At 46.1% G+C, this 18,280-nt stretch overlaps 1 protein-coding gene across 1 annotated transcript; it reads right to left on the reverse strand.

Moving 5' to 3' along the window:
- Nucleotides 1-5,019: 5,019 nt before the first annotated feature.
- On the reverse strand, nt 5,020-13,344 carry ccn5 (cellular communication network factor 5). The gene is made up of 5 exons (XM_062540917.1): nt 12,886-13,344; nt 10,529-10,745; nt 9,824-10,072; nt 7,479-7,693; nt 5,020-6,499 (listed from the first exon to the last, which is right to left on the reverse strand). The coding sequence occupies exons 1-5, from the start codon at nt 12,949-12,951 to the stop codon at nt 6,197-6,199; spliced, it is 1,050 nt and encodes a 349-aa protein (XP_062396901.1). The 5' UTR covers nt 12,952-13,344; the 3' UTR covers nt 5,020-6,196.
- Between the last annotated feature and the right edge of the window lie 4,936 nt (nt 13,345-18,280).

Consider the following 18,280-nt stretch of genomic DNA (forward strand, 5'->3'; position numbering starts at 1 on the left):
ACACCTGATCCGCCTCAGAGCAGTGCTTGGCCTTTAGTTAGTGCCAGACACAGGGTTCACACACCCCCACACACACACGTACATGTAGGGGCCAACATCAGGGCACACACACACACACGCACTCACACACATACATACACCCAGGCACACAACTAGAAAGGAGGCAAAGGGCAAGCCACTGAACATGACCTTTAAACAACCCCAGCTTTTATGCTGTCAAGCAGACCCACACACACACACACACACACACACACACACATACACACACACACACACACACACATACAAACAAACACAAACGCACACACACAAGCAAACAATCACACAAACAGTACCAACTCGATATTAGCTGACTATGTCCCAAGTCAACTTGAGTAACTAGCTCACTCTGTACTACCGTGATATGAGAACATTACTTACTTGCTCTAATTTCCAGCGTGGCATGTTATTTGAAACCTAAGCAGACATCATAAATTACGTTTCCTAAAATAACGCTTGTGAGGAGCACCTATGGGATGATGGACAGCTGTCACTGCACTCTCACTTCCTCTTTCAAGAAGATTGCAACCTGCCTTACGTCACAAACTCAAACGGAATAGCAGAGCATTCCACCTCCTCTCCATTCTTCTCCATTTCACTAGCAGCTCTAAGCTAGCACTAACGCTTAGCCACAGGAAGTGTGAGTGGACATTGCACAGGCAATCTATGATCGGGGTCATCCCTATGTTCCCCGGGTCCTATGTTGCCCGGTTTTCCCAAATAGGGTCCTATGTTCCCCGGTCGTAATACATACCGGGGAACATAGGACCCTTTTATGGAAAAGCGGGGAACATAGGACCCTTTCTAAAATGTGAGGAAAAAAAGGGTCCTATCTTCCCCAGTCTCATGGCCAGAACCCAAAGTCAAAGATGTGTATTATCAGTGCTCCAAATCGATAACTCTAATGGTGAAGTAGGTGAAGTAGTGAATCATCCAAACAGTGAACAACAGCGTCAATTCAAAGTGTACTGAGGACTCCGAGGAGGGCTAAGAGGACCAGTGTTGTGCATGAACGAGTTCAAAAGAACGCATTCATTGAACACGTTCATTTTTCTGTGAACGCTAAACTGAACGCAACACGTTTGTAAATAATGAACTTGAACGTGAATTCGCTCAGATTATGTGAAATGAACGACGAACGTCACTGTTGATGTCCAATTAAACGTAACGGAATTTTTTTTGTCCTGAGAAGTCGAGTGACACTATCTGCTGGCAATTTAGAAACAGTAGCCTATGTCGTTGTCACACTTACTGCCCACAGGCGCCACTCCTAAGCTTTGCACTACCTTACTACATTAGTACCCATGATCACGTTACGCATGATGCATTCGCGGAAAGATTCTGCACTTGTCAGTGATGATAGAGGGATGCATAACGTGTTCAAAGAGCCCTACAGTACAGTATGTGCACTGAACAGTTCCATCGCTGCAGGTAATGCAGCAAGGCAGCCTCCTCCTACTGTATGATATACACAATATTGCCAGTAGTATTGGATCACTTGCCTTGACTCGTGTATGAACTTAAGCAACATGTGACATGTCTTTGTGGACCTTGCTTTGCGCAATGTCATGTCGGAACAGGAGCTGGCCATCCCTGAACTGTTCCCACAAAGTTGGGAGCATGGAATTGTCCAAAATCTCTTGGTTAATGCTGAAGTATTCAGGCTTCCTTTCACTGAAACTAAGGGGTCAAGCCCAGTTCGGGGATGGCCCCTTCCTGTTCCAACATGACTGTGCACCAGTGCACAAAGCAAGGTCCATAAAGACGTGGAGTTTGGTGTGGATGAACTTGACTGGCCTCAGAGGACTGAGTTTCACTGGTCCTGAGTACGAGGTGCTGAGATATCTCTGATAACTCTTTCCCCTCTAACAGGTAAGTTGAATATTGACTCTATAAATGGTACAGGAACAGAAACCGGAGGGCCATGATAGCTGTTTTTGGGCCTGAGGGAGTGAGGAACATCTGTATTGATTCTCACAGGCAAGAGAGGGGAAGTCCGAGGAGTCACATGACCAGGAGAATGCCTCAGTTGGGTGTCTGAGCCGCTCTCAGCTGCTCTGGTGAAAGACAGCTCTCATCTGATGTACATCTGCTGAAAATGCAACATTCTGCCACTCTGGTGTCAAATCTGAGAGTGGCGTGAAGGGCAGCACCATGCAGCCTAATGCAAAGAAAAACATATTTCCCATTAGGACTGGATGTGTGCACATGTGGGTAGCTGGCAGGTATGAGTAGCATATCTGATATGATATGATATGATAAAAAGCTAGTGTAATCAGGTGAAGTTTATTGAAGTTGAAGTTGAAGAAACCTGTCAATTAAGTCAAGGTAAAATAATCACACAAATAGTAAATTCAAAGTGTATCAAAACACTTTGTATTCAAAATCTGTATAAATGTATAGTCTAGATCAGGGGTTCTCAATGTTTTTGGTTCCAAGGACCCCTTTTGGGGGACAACATTTTCCGAGGACCCCCTTATAACCGTAACAGTTAATCATTTGTATTATATGAAGTTGTGGCCGGGTCCACTATCCCATGTTTTTTGGCAGATCTGTAATTAGTTTTTTTTGTTAGTTTTGGATTTTGCATCACTTGACAACATGGACTGACTCAAACATTTCTACACGTTCATCAGTTAGCTGGCTAGCAAATAAGCCAAGCTAAGCAGTAGTAGGAATGTTTTTTCATGACCTGAGTGAAGTTAATGTGGGTAGGACCAAATAGACACAATTTGCTTGTTTTATGGGTGAAAAACATCTTTTTAAAATGTTAACTTTATAATTTCAAGCAAATTATTTGGGTCACGGGCCCCACTTTGAGAACCACTGCTCTAGATTAGCATCTGGTTCTGTGCTCATGTATTCCCTCTATTCATGGGATTCATCGGGTCCCTTTCCACTGGTGTATTACTTGAATTTCCCCTTGGGAATCAATGAAATATCTATCTATCTACAGTATCTATCTATCTATCTATCTATCTATCTATCTATCTATCTATATATCTAATCAAGCACCAGTCATACATTCATAATCTAGGTGCTTGATTTTATACACCTGTGGAAAGGGACCTGATGAAACCCATGAATTGACACAGGTAATGTAAATAATAAAATGTGAAATGTTCCTTTTAGTAGGCATGGTTACAATTATTTGCAAGACACTACCTCTCAGAAGATGACCTGCTTGAGATGTAAGCCGTGGCATCTCCACCAGATGGCAGCCTTTCCTCATATCTGTGTGAAGCATAAGTATGTTAAAGTAGTTTCAGAGGGAATGTCAGATATGTACAAGTGAGTAATTGTGATCAGTAACTTGGGTCAGAGTCAAATTAAACTAGACAACTTGCATAGTTCACCTTTAACATAACCCAAATGTTTAGAGTGTAAGATCTATCTAAGTCATTTAAATACATGATCCTCTTCAAAAGCATTGAAATAATCAAATCAAAATGCAAATGAAATGTTCTGTATGTTGGGCAAGGGTTATGCAGACTCATTGGCATGTTCTATTGGGTGAGCATTGGTGAATGCTTTTGTTTCAATGTCTTTGAAACAAGGACCTTAAAGGAGGAGGAGTGTTGAGGAGTGCTGTAAAATACACACGCTAAAGCTGTAAGGGAAGGTCCGCAGAGAAACCTGCAAGCGTAAAATGAGAAAACAGCGAAGAAATCACCCAGCCTGCATAGTTCCTCTTTAATGTCTACCTTTCTTTTTTTCTTTTTTTTTTAAAGATGATTTTTTTGGGCTTTTTATGCCTTTAATTGGACAGGACAGTAGAGAGCATGACAGGAAACGAGCAGGAGGGAGAGTAGGGGTAGGATCCGGAAAGGACCATGGGGCGGGAATCGAACCCGGGTCGCCGGCGTGCGGTGCAGGTGCCCCAGCCAGTCGCGCCACGGCTGGGGCCAATGTCTACCTTTCTGATAAAGTGTAGCCAGTTGGACAGCAACAACTGCAGCAGTATAGTGCACTTCAGCTGTGGATGTGGGTATGGGAGAGCAGTGCTCAAGCACTTCCCTCACTCACATTTTTCCTACTTGTCAGGGATCGAACCAACAACCCTTCGGTTACAAGCCAGAAGCCCTAAGTAGTAGGCCACAGCTGCCCCCGATATGGTATGGTATGGTACGGTATGGTATGGTATGGTATGGTATGGTACGGTACGGTACGGTACGGTACGGTACGGTACGGTACGGTTTGGTATGGTACGGTACGGTACGGTACGGTACGGTGTGGTGTGGTGTGGTACGGTACGGTACGGTACGGTACGGTATGGTACGGTACGGTACGGTACGGTATGGTATGGTATGGTACGGTATGGTATGGTATGATATATTGTTACATTATGATGTATTATACAATTCATTGATGTACTGTATAATTGAAACAATTTAGTTATCTTTTTGAGGACCAAGTTGTGCCAAATAATTCTTTCTAGTCGGTTTGACTGTTCAGGATGTCTTTGTTTCACATCAGCTCATTATGTGCTTTCCTTTGAGACTCAATATCTCTCTTAGATATTCGAACAAGAGAGATAAACTAGGCTGGCGTGCCATGGGATATTGTAAAACCTCCCCCGTGCAGCCATCTCTCTCTGGGTCTGAGTACCAAAGACACTGGTTTAGACATTGTCCTCGTTGTTCTTGTTTTACAGACAAAGGCAAGTCAGGATCAAGTCTGTGTTGTGTATTTTATCCATCACTTATTCACGGGCACACTCCTGGTTGTGATCAATAGCAAGGCAGATCAATTACTTTCATCATGAATCTTGTGGATAGAAGTGATTGATTTATATCTCACAAGTTGGAGTCTTGGCTAGATTGATCACTGAGACGGTGACCACTGAGAGTGTGCCTAGATTCAAAGCTATCAAAGGTTTAAAAGATATAAGTTAAAGGCATGTATGTAATTCATATGAAATTGATGAAAATATCAATTCAATCAATAGAAATTATGATTGAAGTTATGTCAGATGAAAAATGAAACAGAAAGACTGTGTTTTATTAATGATGTGCACACACACTATTTACAGATATAAAAGATATTACATGGCACTAACATAAAAGCAAAACATTCATACACTCTGTGTAAACAATATTACACTGTCATACTTCATTTACAGTGCATTTTATGGCATTACATACAGTAATTTACAAATATACATGTCACATTGACTGTGCTACAGCTCCTAACTTCCAGTTCTCTATGGCTTACATAAAAAAGAACACCCTAAGCAGAACCCCAACTGATGCCAAGGTCATCCCTAAAGTGTGTGAAGTGTTCCTCAGCTTTGGAACACACCGTCGTGGCAACGGTGGCATGATCCTCAGAGGGATGTTTACATTACATTTGAGGAAGACCAAAGACCTCCTAGGAAACGAAAATCAGCAACTTATTCCTAGACAAAGTGATCTCAAGGCCTTAATACAGTAAATATGATTCTTATCAACAGTAAAGTATGATTCATTATCAAAAGTAAAGAACAAAATATAACTTTGAAATCATTTCAATATGCTATATTCATATAAGTTCATTGCAGACACAAACCTGTGAATGCAAATTAGTGCAAGGCACATCATAGGTTATAGTGTATTTAGCAGGCTCTCGCTGAAAACCTTTCATAGCCGTCTTATGATGTGTCCAGATTATACTACAGAAATGCCGTCTTGAAAACAACTTTAATAAAGCAAACGGTCAGGTCTGGCCCCACTGCGTAGTTTCACGGATCAGAGATCGTTTTTTATAGGCCTGGATGGATGTCTGTTGATCTGGCCTGATGAGGAGGAGGTCCAGAGGCAGAGCTTGGTCCAGTCTCTCTCTCTCTCTCTCTCTCTCTCTCTCTCTCTGAGAGGCTGCTTTTGGGGGGGCTCTGCCCCCTCCTCCCCCCCCTCCCCTCTGCAGCTGCTAAGCATCAGGTAAATAGTGCCAGGACACACACACAGCCGCTCGTCTCCCCGCACACAACAGATGTGATTCAGTCCAGTCGAGTGATGGTGGTTGACCTCGCGAGTGCCATTGTCAGCGGATGATGCTAATGTTCCCTGATGATCACCTGGGATTTTTTACATTCAAAAATACACCCTGTCCTGTCCTCACAGTCAAGTCAAGTCACGTCTCGCTCTCCCAACCGCGTGGCAGAGTTAGGGGCAGTGACGCTCTACGCCCAGTAGGGGGCAGGACTCCTCCGTTGCGTTTGCCTGCGGGCGGGCACGGGCGCGGGCGCCGGGCAGTTGCGGTGGCAGGCGCAGGACTTGATGGTCATGACGCTGAGGCGTAGCGGCGGGCCGCGCGGGCAGCGGAAGGTTGCGGGCACGGTGGCGGTGCGGTGCGGCGTGCAGCAGCGGGCGTCCGAGCACAGGCCGCAGTAGAGCGGCTGGAAGACGCGCGTGCTGACGCAGCGCCGGTGCCGCAGACGCACCGGGACCGGGGCGCGCACGCTCGACTGGCACCCTCGCCGCCACTGAAACACACAGAGAAGGAGGGCACGTTATATTACAGGAAGTAACAGGACTACTCTTTGACTTCAAAAGACTACACATCCCAGAGTGCCTTGGGGCAGTATCTGCTGAAACTCATCAAATGAAGGACATCTTCATTACACCAAAGATTGTTCATTACTATCCGCTTTAACCCTTTCTGATTACGCCACCCATCTAAAGGTGAGGAGATAACATGGTGACTCTTTGACTTGACTACACTTGAGTGGACTACACATCCCAGAGTGCCTTGGGGCAGTATCTGCTAAAACACATAAAAAGAAGGACATCTTCATTACACCATCCATCTAAAAGTGAGGAGATAACCTGGTGACTCTTTGACTTGACTACACTTGAGTGGACTACGCATCCCAGAGTGCCTTTGGGCAGTATCCTTGACTGAACTACATATCCCAGAGTGCTTTGGGGCAGTGCTTGGCTGGCCGCAGGGTCGTTTTTCCTGATTGTATCTTTGATGGTGTTCATGTTGTGTATATATTGCATATATTGATGTGGCTGCCTGTTATACTTATGTATTTAGTATTCACTACTCCTTAAAGGGATCTAGTGGCACTATAGGTGATATGAGTGTATTGAAATACTGTTGTGCTTTGTGTTATTTATTGCATGTTGGCACTTTACTGTATACTGGCTCTTTGCACACTAGCACTTTAAGCACTTTGCACTCGTCACTTTAATCACCTGCATCATGTGATGTCAGGTGTTCAATCAGTATAATTAGTATATAAGTATGGGCTGCTAGATACCTGTCTTATGTCTGAGGAAGGGCTGTTGGCCCGAAACGTCACAATGTGGTGAATAAAAGAAAGAAAGAAATCATTTTGGAGCCCTAGTGTGCGGACTTCTTTGTTCTTTTTACTGTTGCCTTTTTTGAGTCCAGCACCTACTTTAAAACACTCAGATGTGCGCACCCGCTTTTACACCGCAGGGTCGTCCACTCACCGCTGGGCCTCGTGAGGGGCGGAGGCTGCAAGGCCGGACGGTGCAGAGACGCGTCTGTCTCTCCAGGCGGCACGCTGCGTTCTGATTGGTCAGGCGGGTGGAGACGCCGGGTCCACAGGTGCGCGAGCAGGCGCTCCACTCGGTGCTGTGGTCCATGCAGCCAGCGGACGGGTTGAGCGGGGGCCCGGGGAGAACGCCCCATGCCATGCCTGATGCTGCAGGACACAGACACACACACACACACACACACACACACACACACACACACACACACACACACACACACAGGGACCCGAGTCAGTACACAACGCAATACAATACTGGCCACTCAGATGGATTCAGATGAATGCACTACTACACATTCATACACACACACACACACTCTCTCACACACACATACACACACACATTTTATATACTTTATTTGATTCCACTTTACAAGTCAAGTTACATAAGGAATCAAATTTCTTGAATAATCCAGTAGATTAAAGCAGTTCAACAATCCACCATGAGTCCACAGGTTCAAGGGTATAGGAAACATCGTCTCTTCCAAATAAACATGCTTCCTATAACTGCTGATATGGAACAGTATTTTACAAGCTGCTTAGCCTTAGTCTTATATAGTCCCCCAATACAAAGTCCACGGACCACCAACCTATGTACATGACCTAGGCTACCAAACACTAACACAATGAGCTGGCATTTGTAACCTAGGTTCTCAATGACCGAAATCAAAGGCTGGTATTTAAGTGTTTTTGCACAGTATGAGTCCTCCATAAATAGGTCAAAAGCACATGACACTTCAAATATTTTAACTGTTTTAGCACTCTGAGAAATGATGATAATGTCCGGTGTGTTTGCAATTCCAGAGAAGGTGTTTGCAGGGGAATAAAACCATTCAGAGTGGACAGTGGTGTGTTTGTAGATCTGCTCTTGTGTGTGGGATCTGAGCAGCTATGAGGTCCACAAGTCTGTCATGTCTGGTAATATACAGTCCTTTAAGGGAGCTACAGCTGTTCATAATGTGGGCTACACACACACACACACACACACACACACACACACACACACACAGGGACTCGAGACAGTACACAATACACTACTGACCACTGCACTACTACACATTCATACACATACAGACACACACACACACAAACACACACACAGGCAGACATTACTCACACTAGAGAAATTTAATTGAGAAAGTGTTCATCATGGTCAAACAATTGTGACTCATCCATGTCTGCCCTTTCCTGTCTGAGGGTATAATAGTGTGTGTTGATTGATGAACGTTGGAAATTGACGCATGTTTTGAAAAGTGAGCTCTACGTAGCTGGACGTCTGCCTGCATGCCTGCGAGCCATCATTTGACACTTCAGTACCTCAGGCCCCAGACTCAGACCCAGACAGCCTTACATAAATCTGACATAACTCAAACAGACGCTTCGCTAATTGCCTCCTTCCTCCTCCGGGTGGAGCCGGCGTCCAATCGGGCGACGCTAAAACTGCAGCCCAGCCAGGAGCTCACAATGGCAGCTATTCCTGCCTCGATCTGGCCCGTGACGCAGACGTTTTGGTAGACGCTGGCAGGGAGCGTGAAAACAACGTTGTGTTGTGTCTTGAGGAGAAGAGGCTCGGCACCGATCGAGTATCCTGAGTCATACGTAATAACAATCAGGCGGCTGCGGAGCTCTGGCGCTAGCTACCGCGCTCCTCGACGCTCCTCGACGCTCCTCGACGCTCCGCGCTCCTCTCCTCGACGCTCCGATCGGCTCCTCCGCAGCGCTGTGGGAAAGCGCTCGGAACAAAATGTACTGTTCTTGTTCTTGTTCTTGGGAGCCGGGCGACATGGCCGGGCCCTGCCAGATGTTTGGAAGGTGGTTTTGATGTTTTCGCTAACCTCTGTCTGCAGGGGTGGAGGGGGTGGTTTATGACTGTATAAAACAGGCTCGGCCTGTTTATGAGTCAGGGAGATGTGTGTTTCCTGGAAGGGTCTGGCTGGATGCTAGGCAAAAATTTGGGGCTCAGTTTTTAGAGAACCTCTGGTGTGTGAGAGTCTGTGTGTGTGTGTGTCTGTGTGTGTGAGCATGCATGGTGTGTGTATGGTGAATATGTGGTGTGTATGGTGAACATATGGTGTGCATGGTGTGTGTGTGTGTGTGTGTGTACGTATGTGTGTGTGTGTGTTTGTACACTACACACACATGGTGTGTGTATGGTGAATATATGGTGTGCATGGTGTGTGTATGATGAACATGGTGTGCATGGTGTGTGTGTGTGTGTGTGTGTGTGTATGTGTGTGTGTGTGTGTGTGTGTTTGTGTGTGTGCACGCATGCGCACCTACCTGCATGTCCATCCTGTGGGATGCTGTTGTCCATGGTGTCACACACCCACTGCTGGCAGCAGGCCCCGGGCAGCAGCCTGCGCTGGGGGTGCGGGCAGTCGGCGGTGGGCACGCGCACGTCCTCCGGGCACAGCGACACGCAGCTCACCCCTCCGCCCGCACAGCGGCACCGCATGGCACACGACGGCTGGAACACCTGGCCCTCCTGGTACTGCACACCGTTCAACTCACAGCCCAGCTCGTCCTCACCTGTACGCACACACACACACACACACACACACACACCATGCACACCATACATTCACCATACACACATCATGCACACACACACACACACATCCACACACACACACACACACACACACACACACACACACACATACACGAACAAACACACACGCACACACGCACACACACACACACACACACACACACACACACACACACACGTGGACAAATGAACACAAACATACATAGCGATTATTAGACACGAGCACAGACATTGTTGTGGTTGTGGGATATTCGGGAGCCATTTATAGTGACACATAAACAGTGCTGTAGCATGCTGCCTGCTGGTGACGAGGTGACCTGGATTGTAGTAAGTTTAATGGATGCAGATTGTATGTGTTGTTCACTATGCGGGCCGTTCTTTGGCAGCGGTTCAGAAATGTGCCCAGGCCAGGGCGGGCATAGGCTGGTACTTACTCACACACTCCCCCGGGTCACCAGGGAAGCTGGCACTGTAGTCGCATGCCAGTCTCTTCTTGATGTCGCAGGGGTTGGCGTCGCTGCAGGCCTCGCCAGGTTGACGGGCACACACCTGGCAGCATTGGCAGCCGTCCAAGATCAGGGGCACCCCCGCGGGGCAGCTGGGCACCACCGACGGGCACTGGCACGACCCCCCACACTGCTGGCTCCAGACCTGTCATCGTGACACAATGCCAGCGTGAGTGGGGCACTCAGGACCACGACGGGTACTCAGAATCAAGGACACATCAGGACTGTGAACAGCCAATTAACACCTGCGGCTGAGACACAACCTGCTGTTGCACACGTGCACGAATATACACACACACACACACACACACACACACACACACACACACACACACACACACACACACACACACAATCACTCTTCAAAGCCATTTCTGGCATTACACTCTAAACATAGTTACTGTCTCATCCCACACACACACACACACACACACAGAGGATTCACACAGAGAGACATACAGTATACACATATCAGCAGTACTGACAATGTGAAATCAGCTGATGTAATCCTGTGTCTGCCACACATAACACCAGTGAGGGATCGTATTTGAGCATCAGGCAGGGGAACTAATAATCAACAGTCCCAAACGCATATTGCAGGTAATCACACTTAAAGATTCCCAGATGTTTTTTTTTTTTTCTTTCTTAAAGAGAATAGCTCAGCTGTGGAGGAGTCATTAAAGGCATTAGGCCTAAGGGGTATAAGAGGTTTTATTATTTATAATTTTCCTCATTAATCAAAAACAGCAACTTAGCATGGCTCAGTGAGAGAGGAGAGCACACATGGTATTGCAAACAACACACACCCAACTCCCACACACACACACACACACACACACACACACACACACAGACAGACGTTACGAGAGAGCTTGTGCAATAGCTCCAGTGGTCTGATCCTGCATAAAAATATGTCTCTCATCACTCTGGTGCTTTTGGAGCCAATATTCCAAGCCAGTGGCCAAACCGAGACTTTGTGCTCGGAGAGAAGCGGTCATTCCTTTGAACTGGCCCTTTGCAATGCAGAGGAAATGGCACGAATAGCTGGAATCTGTGTGGACCTGTGTTCGCTCTGAAGGCCAGACGGCCGCCGCGTCTCCAAAACTAACATCCTCAACCTGTCCCCTACTGCAGGACGCTGGCCAGCGAGCGAAGCCAAGCACCACACATTCCTCTGCTCTCTGCTGGGATGTTGTCATATCAAAAGCATGGAAGCCTGGACAAGGTTAAAAACAAAAGCAAGCTCACCATGGTGAGTTCTGACCGATTCCTCTCACACCCACACTTCTCACAACGTATCCTTTTGCAGAACTTCAAAGCATTAACAGCAACAGTCACCAAGGTATTCTTGGTTAAGACAAGCTAAGACAAGCACAGGGCTATGCTAAACCATGCATCTGCACTATTGTGTCTATAGCTCCTCTGGCATACCCACAAGCCCAGGCTATCATATTTCTATAGCATCCCCATAAGCCCTGGCTATTACATTTCTATCTAGCATCCCTGAAGGTTTTGCTATTATATCTCTATCTAGCATCCCTTAAGGTTTTGCTATCACATTTTTATCTACCATCCCCATGAGGTTTTGCTCTCATATTTCTATCTAGCATCCTCATGAGGTATCATTTCTATCTACTGTAGCATCCCATAAGCCCTTGCTATCATATTTCAATCTAACCATAAGGGTTTACTATTATATCTCTATCTTCCATCCCAATGATGTTTTGCTATCATATTTTTTTTTATCTAACATCCCCATTATGTTTTGCTACAGTATTATATTTCTATCTAGCATCCATTAGCATCCCCATGAGGTTTTGCTGTCATACTTCTATATTGCATCCCCATAATTCCTGGCCATCATACTTCTATCTAGCATCTATCCAGCATGGCCGTGAGGTTTTGCTGTCACATTTCTATCTAGCATCCCCATGAAGCTTTGTCTCATATTTCTATCTAGCATGGCCATTACATTTTGCCATATTTCTATCTAGCATCCCCATGAGGTTTTGCTGCCATATTTCTATCTAGCATCCCCATGAGGTTTTGCTGCCATATTTCTATCTAGCATCTATCTAGCATCCCCATGCAGTTATGCAGTCATATTTCTATCTAGCATCTATCTAGCATCCCCATGCAGTTTTGCAGTCATATTTCTATCCAGCATCTATCCAGCATGGCCATTACATTTTCCCATTTTTCTATCGAGCATTCCCCATAAGGTTTTGCTGCCATATTTCTATCCAGCATGGCCGTGAGGCCTGGCTACTGACAGCAGCTCTCACCTGTGTGCCCATGGAGAGGAGCAGAGCCCAGGCAACGACCCTCGCCCCCGTCTGTGTGTGCTTCATCGTGGCCAGCGGAGCTTCTCGCTCTCCTCTTCCTCACTCTCCCCTCCTGCCAGTGGCACTGTCACTCTGCGTAGAGGCAGCTGTTCTCACTCATGAGAGGAGCCTGAGACTGTGGCAGTGTCTCTGTGTGTGTGTGTGTGTGTGTGTGTGTGTGTGTGTGTGTCTATCTCCTCTCTCGTCTGTGTTTCTTCAGCTTGCTGTCCAGCACTCACTCACCAGCAGACTCCAAATTTCTTTATCTCATGAATAATCCCTCACACACTCTGGCAGTCTTTCTCTCTCTCTCTCTTTTTTTTCTTTTTTCCCTCCCCCTGTTTTCCTCTTTCACTCTGTCTGTCTGTCTGTCTGTCTGTCTGTATCACACTCTTTCTCTTTCTCTTTCCCTCTCTCTCTGTAGAGTGCGGTCCGCCCCAAGTGCCGACTGACTTTTATAACCTGCGGCTACTGATGTCACAGCCTGCTGTCTTGTAAACAGCGTCAGGATCGGGAATGTTTCGCATTCCACATTCCTGCTGTTGCATCCAGCTGATCCTTTCCGTTGCCGTTACAGCTTCCAGAACTCTCCCATCCCTGGCCACAGCAAAGCGCGCTCTGCCCTGGGCAGTGGCCAAATACAGCCAGAAGACACGCAGCCAAGAGCAGACTGGACAGTGGAGTCTTGTTGTGGATGTTTGTGGCTCAACACCCATCAGAACTGACCTATATGTGCCAACTCAATTGGGAAAGCTACAGAATCTCAGGATTTGTAGGGTTAGCCTGTTAGCATCCACCATCTTTAAAATGGTGCCCCTCAAGTGCCCACCTGTACCCACATTCTTATAAACAATCAGTGGTGGTGGACACAAATGCTTGCTGTGGTGGCAGATATGATGATTTCCTGCTGGACTGGAAGGATCGGCCAATCCACATGACAACATAATATGGGACCAGCGGTAATGTGTCATCTGATTACTGCCTAATTGGGTTGTTTGTGAAAATTAGGGCAGAAGAGAGAATATGGTGATACCACCATTTTTAAAGATGGCGTCAGCCCACCACTGAACATACTTTGGACTGAATTAGCTAGCCTACCATCGACCATCGAAGTGTGTTCCACAGTTTCCCAAATATACTGTACCAGGAGGAGTCTCCTGTTACTCATGATAAATAAACCAATAACTCTTGTCACTCATTAACATTCCTTAGACGTGTGAATTCTCAAGACCGGGGGTTGTCTGGGGTTAGTGGTAGCCTACAATTATTTAACAAACCAAAAAGGTCCAAAAAGCTTCTTTGCTCTTATAGATTAGGACTAACTCCACCCCTCACAACACAATGGCTGCAGTAGACCACCATGTATGTGGACTTTTAAAGATCACAGTTTACTTTCTCTGTAAACAGCTGGATTCCCTGATGTGACCCGTGATCTCATGTGAAGCCGCTCGATTGATTTGGCTGTGCCAAAGTGGTTGCTATGGTTGCAGACTTGACATTTGCTTGGACAAATTGAGACGTGTGAAAGATTGTTCTCATTGCTAATGCTTTCCCTCTGGTCTGTGTGTGGCACACCACTGCCCTTTGAGCATCAACTGCCAGGCGTCCACCAAAAGTAGGTGATGGGCGGACCATGTGCTTGGTCAGCAACTACTGTGCTAGGCACCTACCATCACTTACCCAGTATGGCCAGTCCTGTTTGAAAACACAGCCGCCTGACTCCCCACACACAGCAGACCGCCTTGAATGAGTGTGGTGCACTCAAAGAGCCCAGATACACCCATGACAATGCAGGGTGGGCCGTCTTAAAAATAGCACCGAGGCGGTTGATTGGCCGCGGTGGCTCCCGGGGGGGATAAATGGAAGCAGATGGGCGTCCCGTGCCAGAGGCCTGCTCCTCGCTGGGGGAGCAGGGAGCTTTGCCCCCTCCCCCCCGACATTCTGTCCTGCCACTCGGGTGTTTACTCGGACACGCTTACCAAAAATCACAACTCTTTGGGAGCTGCAGCCCCTGTGCAGCATTACTGTAAGGGCTTGGCACAAAGGTAGCCATTCACAGTCAAACACAATGGGCTCATTGAGAGAGGCGCAGGAGACCTTGTGTTGTTATGTCACCGTACGCATGCTGGGGTCATTTCATTTTAGACTGTTTATCTTCACACTTACAGAATGTGGGGCAAAGCAAGCAAAATATTATCTGTACCATAAATGTGCTAGAGGAGCGGGATGAAAGGGACGGAGCCAACTCCGATAGATGTTCTCCGGGAATAACAGAGCTGGATTGCGTGGAAATACTCCGCACGGATCACGTTTTCCATGGATATTGTTTCTGCGTGTACTGTACAGGGTGGAGGAAATCCAGTAACTTTCTGCTGTTGCCGCACAATGGTTTCCATGAGGGGAAGAATATTCATCGAGCGCTTGAATATTCGTTTTTTTTTTTTTTAAAGTGCAGGATGTTACCTGTATTTATTGCTGCCATTCAAATGCCCTCTTCTCCACATGACATGGACATTTCCTGACTTCCAATTGGTCCTTTCACTCTCAATCCAAGATTGGTTGGCAATTTGAGTTCTGCTGGAAGCTCAATGAGCCAATTTCACAGTGTCCAGGTGTCTGGCCTACTAGATGTTATTGATGCCTTAATTGTTTCTGTCTTTCCTGTAGACTGAGCTGTTCCAGAGGAAGTTAGTTTACACAGTGGCGACATCTTGTGAAATAGGCTAATTGCTGATCTCCTTTTGATGCTTGAGAGACAGATGCAGTTGATTGACTGTTTACACTCAAACAGCATTGAAAACATTTTAGGTCCAGCTGTAAGGGCTGATTATAATCAAATAGCTTTTAAGACTATTGGAAGCTGACGAGTAAACACGGTGCAAGAATGTAAACATTGCTTCTATTAATTTTGAGCTTTAAAATATGCAGTCTTCGTACGAGAAAAGTCTGTTCAAAAAGTGTTGAAATATCTGGGTTCCAGACTGACTGATGTCCGATTGCCCCCGAGGTCTCTTCGAGTTTGTTGCAGTAAATCCACTGTTTATACTCAAAAGGCATTTAAGACCATTGGAAGCTCTGGTCAGCTAATGAGTAAACATTGCTACTGACAATGGTGCATATTGTGCATTTAAATGGTCATTCCTCATACTAGAAAGTCTTGTGGTGTTTGAATTCCTTGGCCTCAGATTGACTGATGTCAGATTGCCTTCAGGATTTCGGGGAATATCTGGCAAGGCTCTCTAGAAGAAGCATTATCACAATTCCACATCTTTGCCAGGACCCTAACATTCTTGGGATTCATTTATCTGCCAAAAACTGCCTCAATGTTCCCCTGTTAAATCAAGCTTTCCTTGTACTTTCCATCCAGGTGAATTTAAATCACCAAGTTGGCCTTGGGTTTCAAGAGCTGTCTGGAGTCTTGAATTGAACACCACACCACACTCCTAGTGTGTCTGAGTGTTGTGTCTGTCTGGAGTCTTGAATTGAACACCACACTCCTAGTGTGTCTGAGTGTTGTGTCTGTCTGCCCTGGCTCACCACGAAGGCCAGAGGACTCAATTAGTATTCAATATTGACCCTCTACAAACAACAAATTAACTCCTGAATTAGTACTGCAGTGCACGCACACACACACGCACACACACAGACAGACACACACACACACACACAGACAGACAGACAGACAGACAGACAGACACACACACACACACACACACACACACACACACACACACACACACACACACACACCTCCCAATACAATGGAACAGTTAGGCTGGTATGCAGGCCTATGCACTGTTAAATAGTTGGGTTGATCAGCAGTAAGATCATACCTGATGATCCCCAAGACTAGTAGGGGTTCTAGGAAGTTCGATCTGTGTCCACCCGAGGGCTTTTCTACATTAGTGTCGTATTTCATGGAGTTATAGGTCTGTATGATGGATCACCTCTAGCTGTGTCTGGAGCATAGGGGTCAACTAAGGGATTTGTCAGCAAAGGGTCATGTTTGCAGAGCTGCATGAAGGGTCTTTGTGGGTATATGCTAATGATACATGTTTGGGAAACTGGACTTGGCACTCCGATGACAACCACGACATTAGCTGCCCCAAATACTGTATGTGACCGAAACAACAACAATGAGTTTAATCCTTAATGTAAAACAACATCAGAGCACTCGATCACCATGACTCAGTCAAGTTATCTTATTGCTTTGACTGTGTTATTTATGTCAATATGTAGTATCCATTTGAAACTATGCTCATTCAACTTAACTCAGCTAAGACAATGAGATGAACGCATGGGAATGGTTATTAGCTGCTAGCAACCAGAGGTGCTGATATAGCATGCACAAGGCACCTGACAAAATACGGGAAATGAACTCCCATGTTTGACTGTGTCAGAAGTTAGCAAGAAATGCTTGCAAGGAATGCTAACAGTGTTCCCAGCACCTTAAATGATGGGTAAGAGTCTGAAGGGTGAGAGTTTCTGTAGAGGTGGCAGCCATGTTAAATAACATCACCACCCACTTTAAGCACAGAAAAACAGGAACTCAGTGTTTACTGACAAGTGGGTCTGTGTGGCTTGGCATGGGTCAGTTTGTAAGTGAGACACCGTCCCTCCGAGCAGTCGAATGTCAACACAGCCAACTGCACTTCCTCAGCACCAAATAAGAAGGACACACACACGCACACACACACACACACACACACACACACATAACCTGGCAGCACAGTTCAGATGAGGGCTTGCCGGGTCAAGAATGTGACACAAAACCAAGATATGGTCATATTAGGAAAGCGGCAGCACCATGCCATTTTAAATCAATGATGTTGACACGGGCTCCTCCTCATTACCAGTGCTGGGGTGGGGTAGCGCTGGGCTGAGTCATCCTGCCAGCTTTAAAAAGAGTCCGAGACGCCTCGGTGCCAACCTTTGGGTTCTTAAAGAGGAGGGCGGTTATAAAGCGGGAACTAATCCTGTTTATTCATCCTGTGGTCTTTTTCTTGTGCCAGTCTCTGTTCCCAGGATGATTTCTTTTTCACCATAATCGGACGTGAGCATCACCTCTGAGGAGAGACCATGCCCATTGTAAAAATGTAAGGGCAGATGACGTACTCTGTCAGTGTCAGATCATCATTGTGTGTCTACAGCTCTGATGGTCTATTAACTTGTTACGCTATGGGATATAGCATTATGCCATTGGCTGCTTACTGTACTGTAACAGTGTAAAGCAACACTTTTCCTCTGTTGCACAAACACTATTTGTTTATCCAGCAAATAACAATTTCCACAGACAAGGTAGAGTATGTTGCATGAATTAAAAGTTTGATGTATTGCGACATTGAAGCAAGTCAAA

The sequence above is a fragment of the Sardina pilchardus genome, chromosome 7 (assembly GCF_963854185.1).
Source record: "Sardina pilchardus chromosome 7, fSarPil1.1, whole genome shotgun sequence".
In the NCBI taxonomy this organism is placed as follows: domain Eukaryota; kingdom Metazoa; phylum Chordata; class Actinopteri; order Clupeiformes; family Clupeidae; genus Sardina; species Sardina pilchardus.

Coding starts and splice junctions, on each gene's coding strand:
- ccn5 (XM_062540917.1), bottom strand. CDS start 12,951: ATGAAGCACACACAGACGGGGGCGAGGGTCGTTGCCTGGGCTCTGCTC. Junction 7,694..9,823: donor CCCACAGGATGGACATGCAG/GTAGGTGCGCAT, acceptor TGTGTCCTGCAG/CATCAGGCATGGCATGGGGC. Junction 6,500..7,478: donor GCCCCTCACGAGGCCCAGCG/GTGAGTGGACGA, acceptor TGTGTGTTTCAG/TGGCGGCGAGGGTGCCAGTC.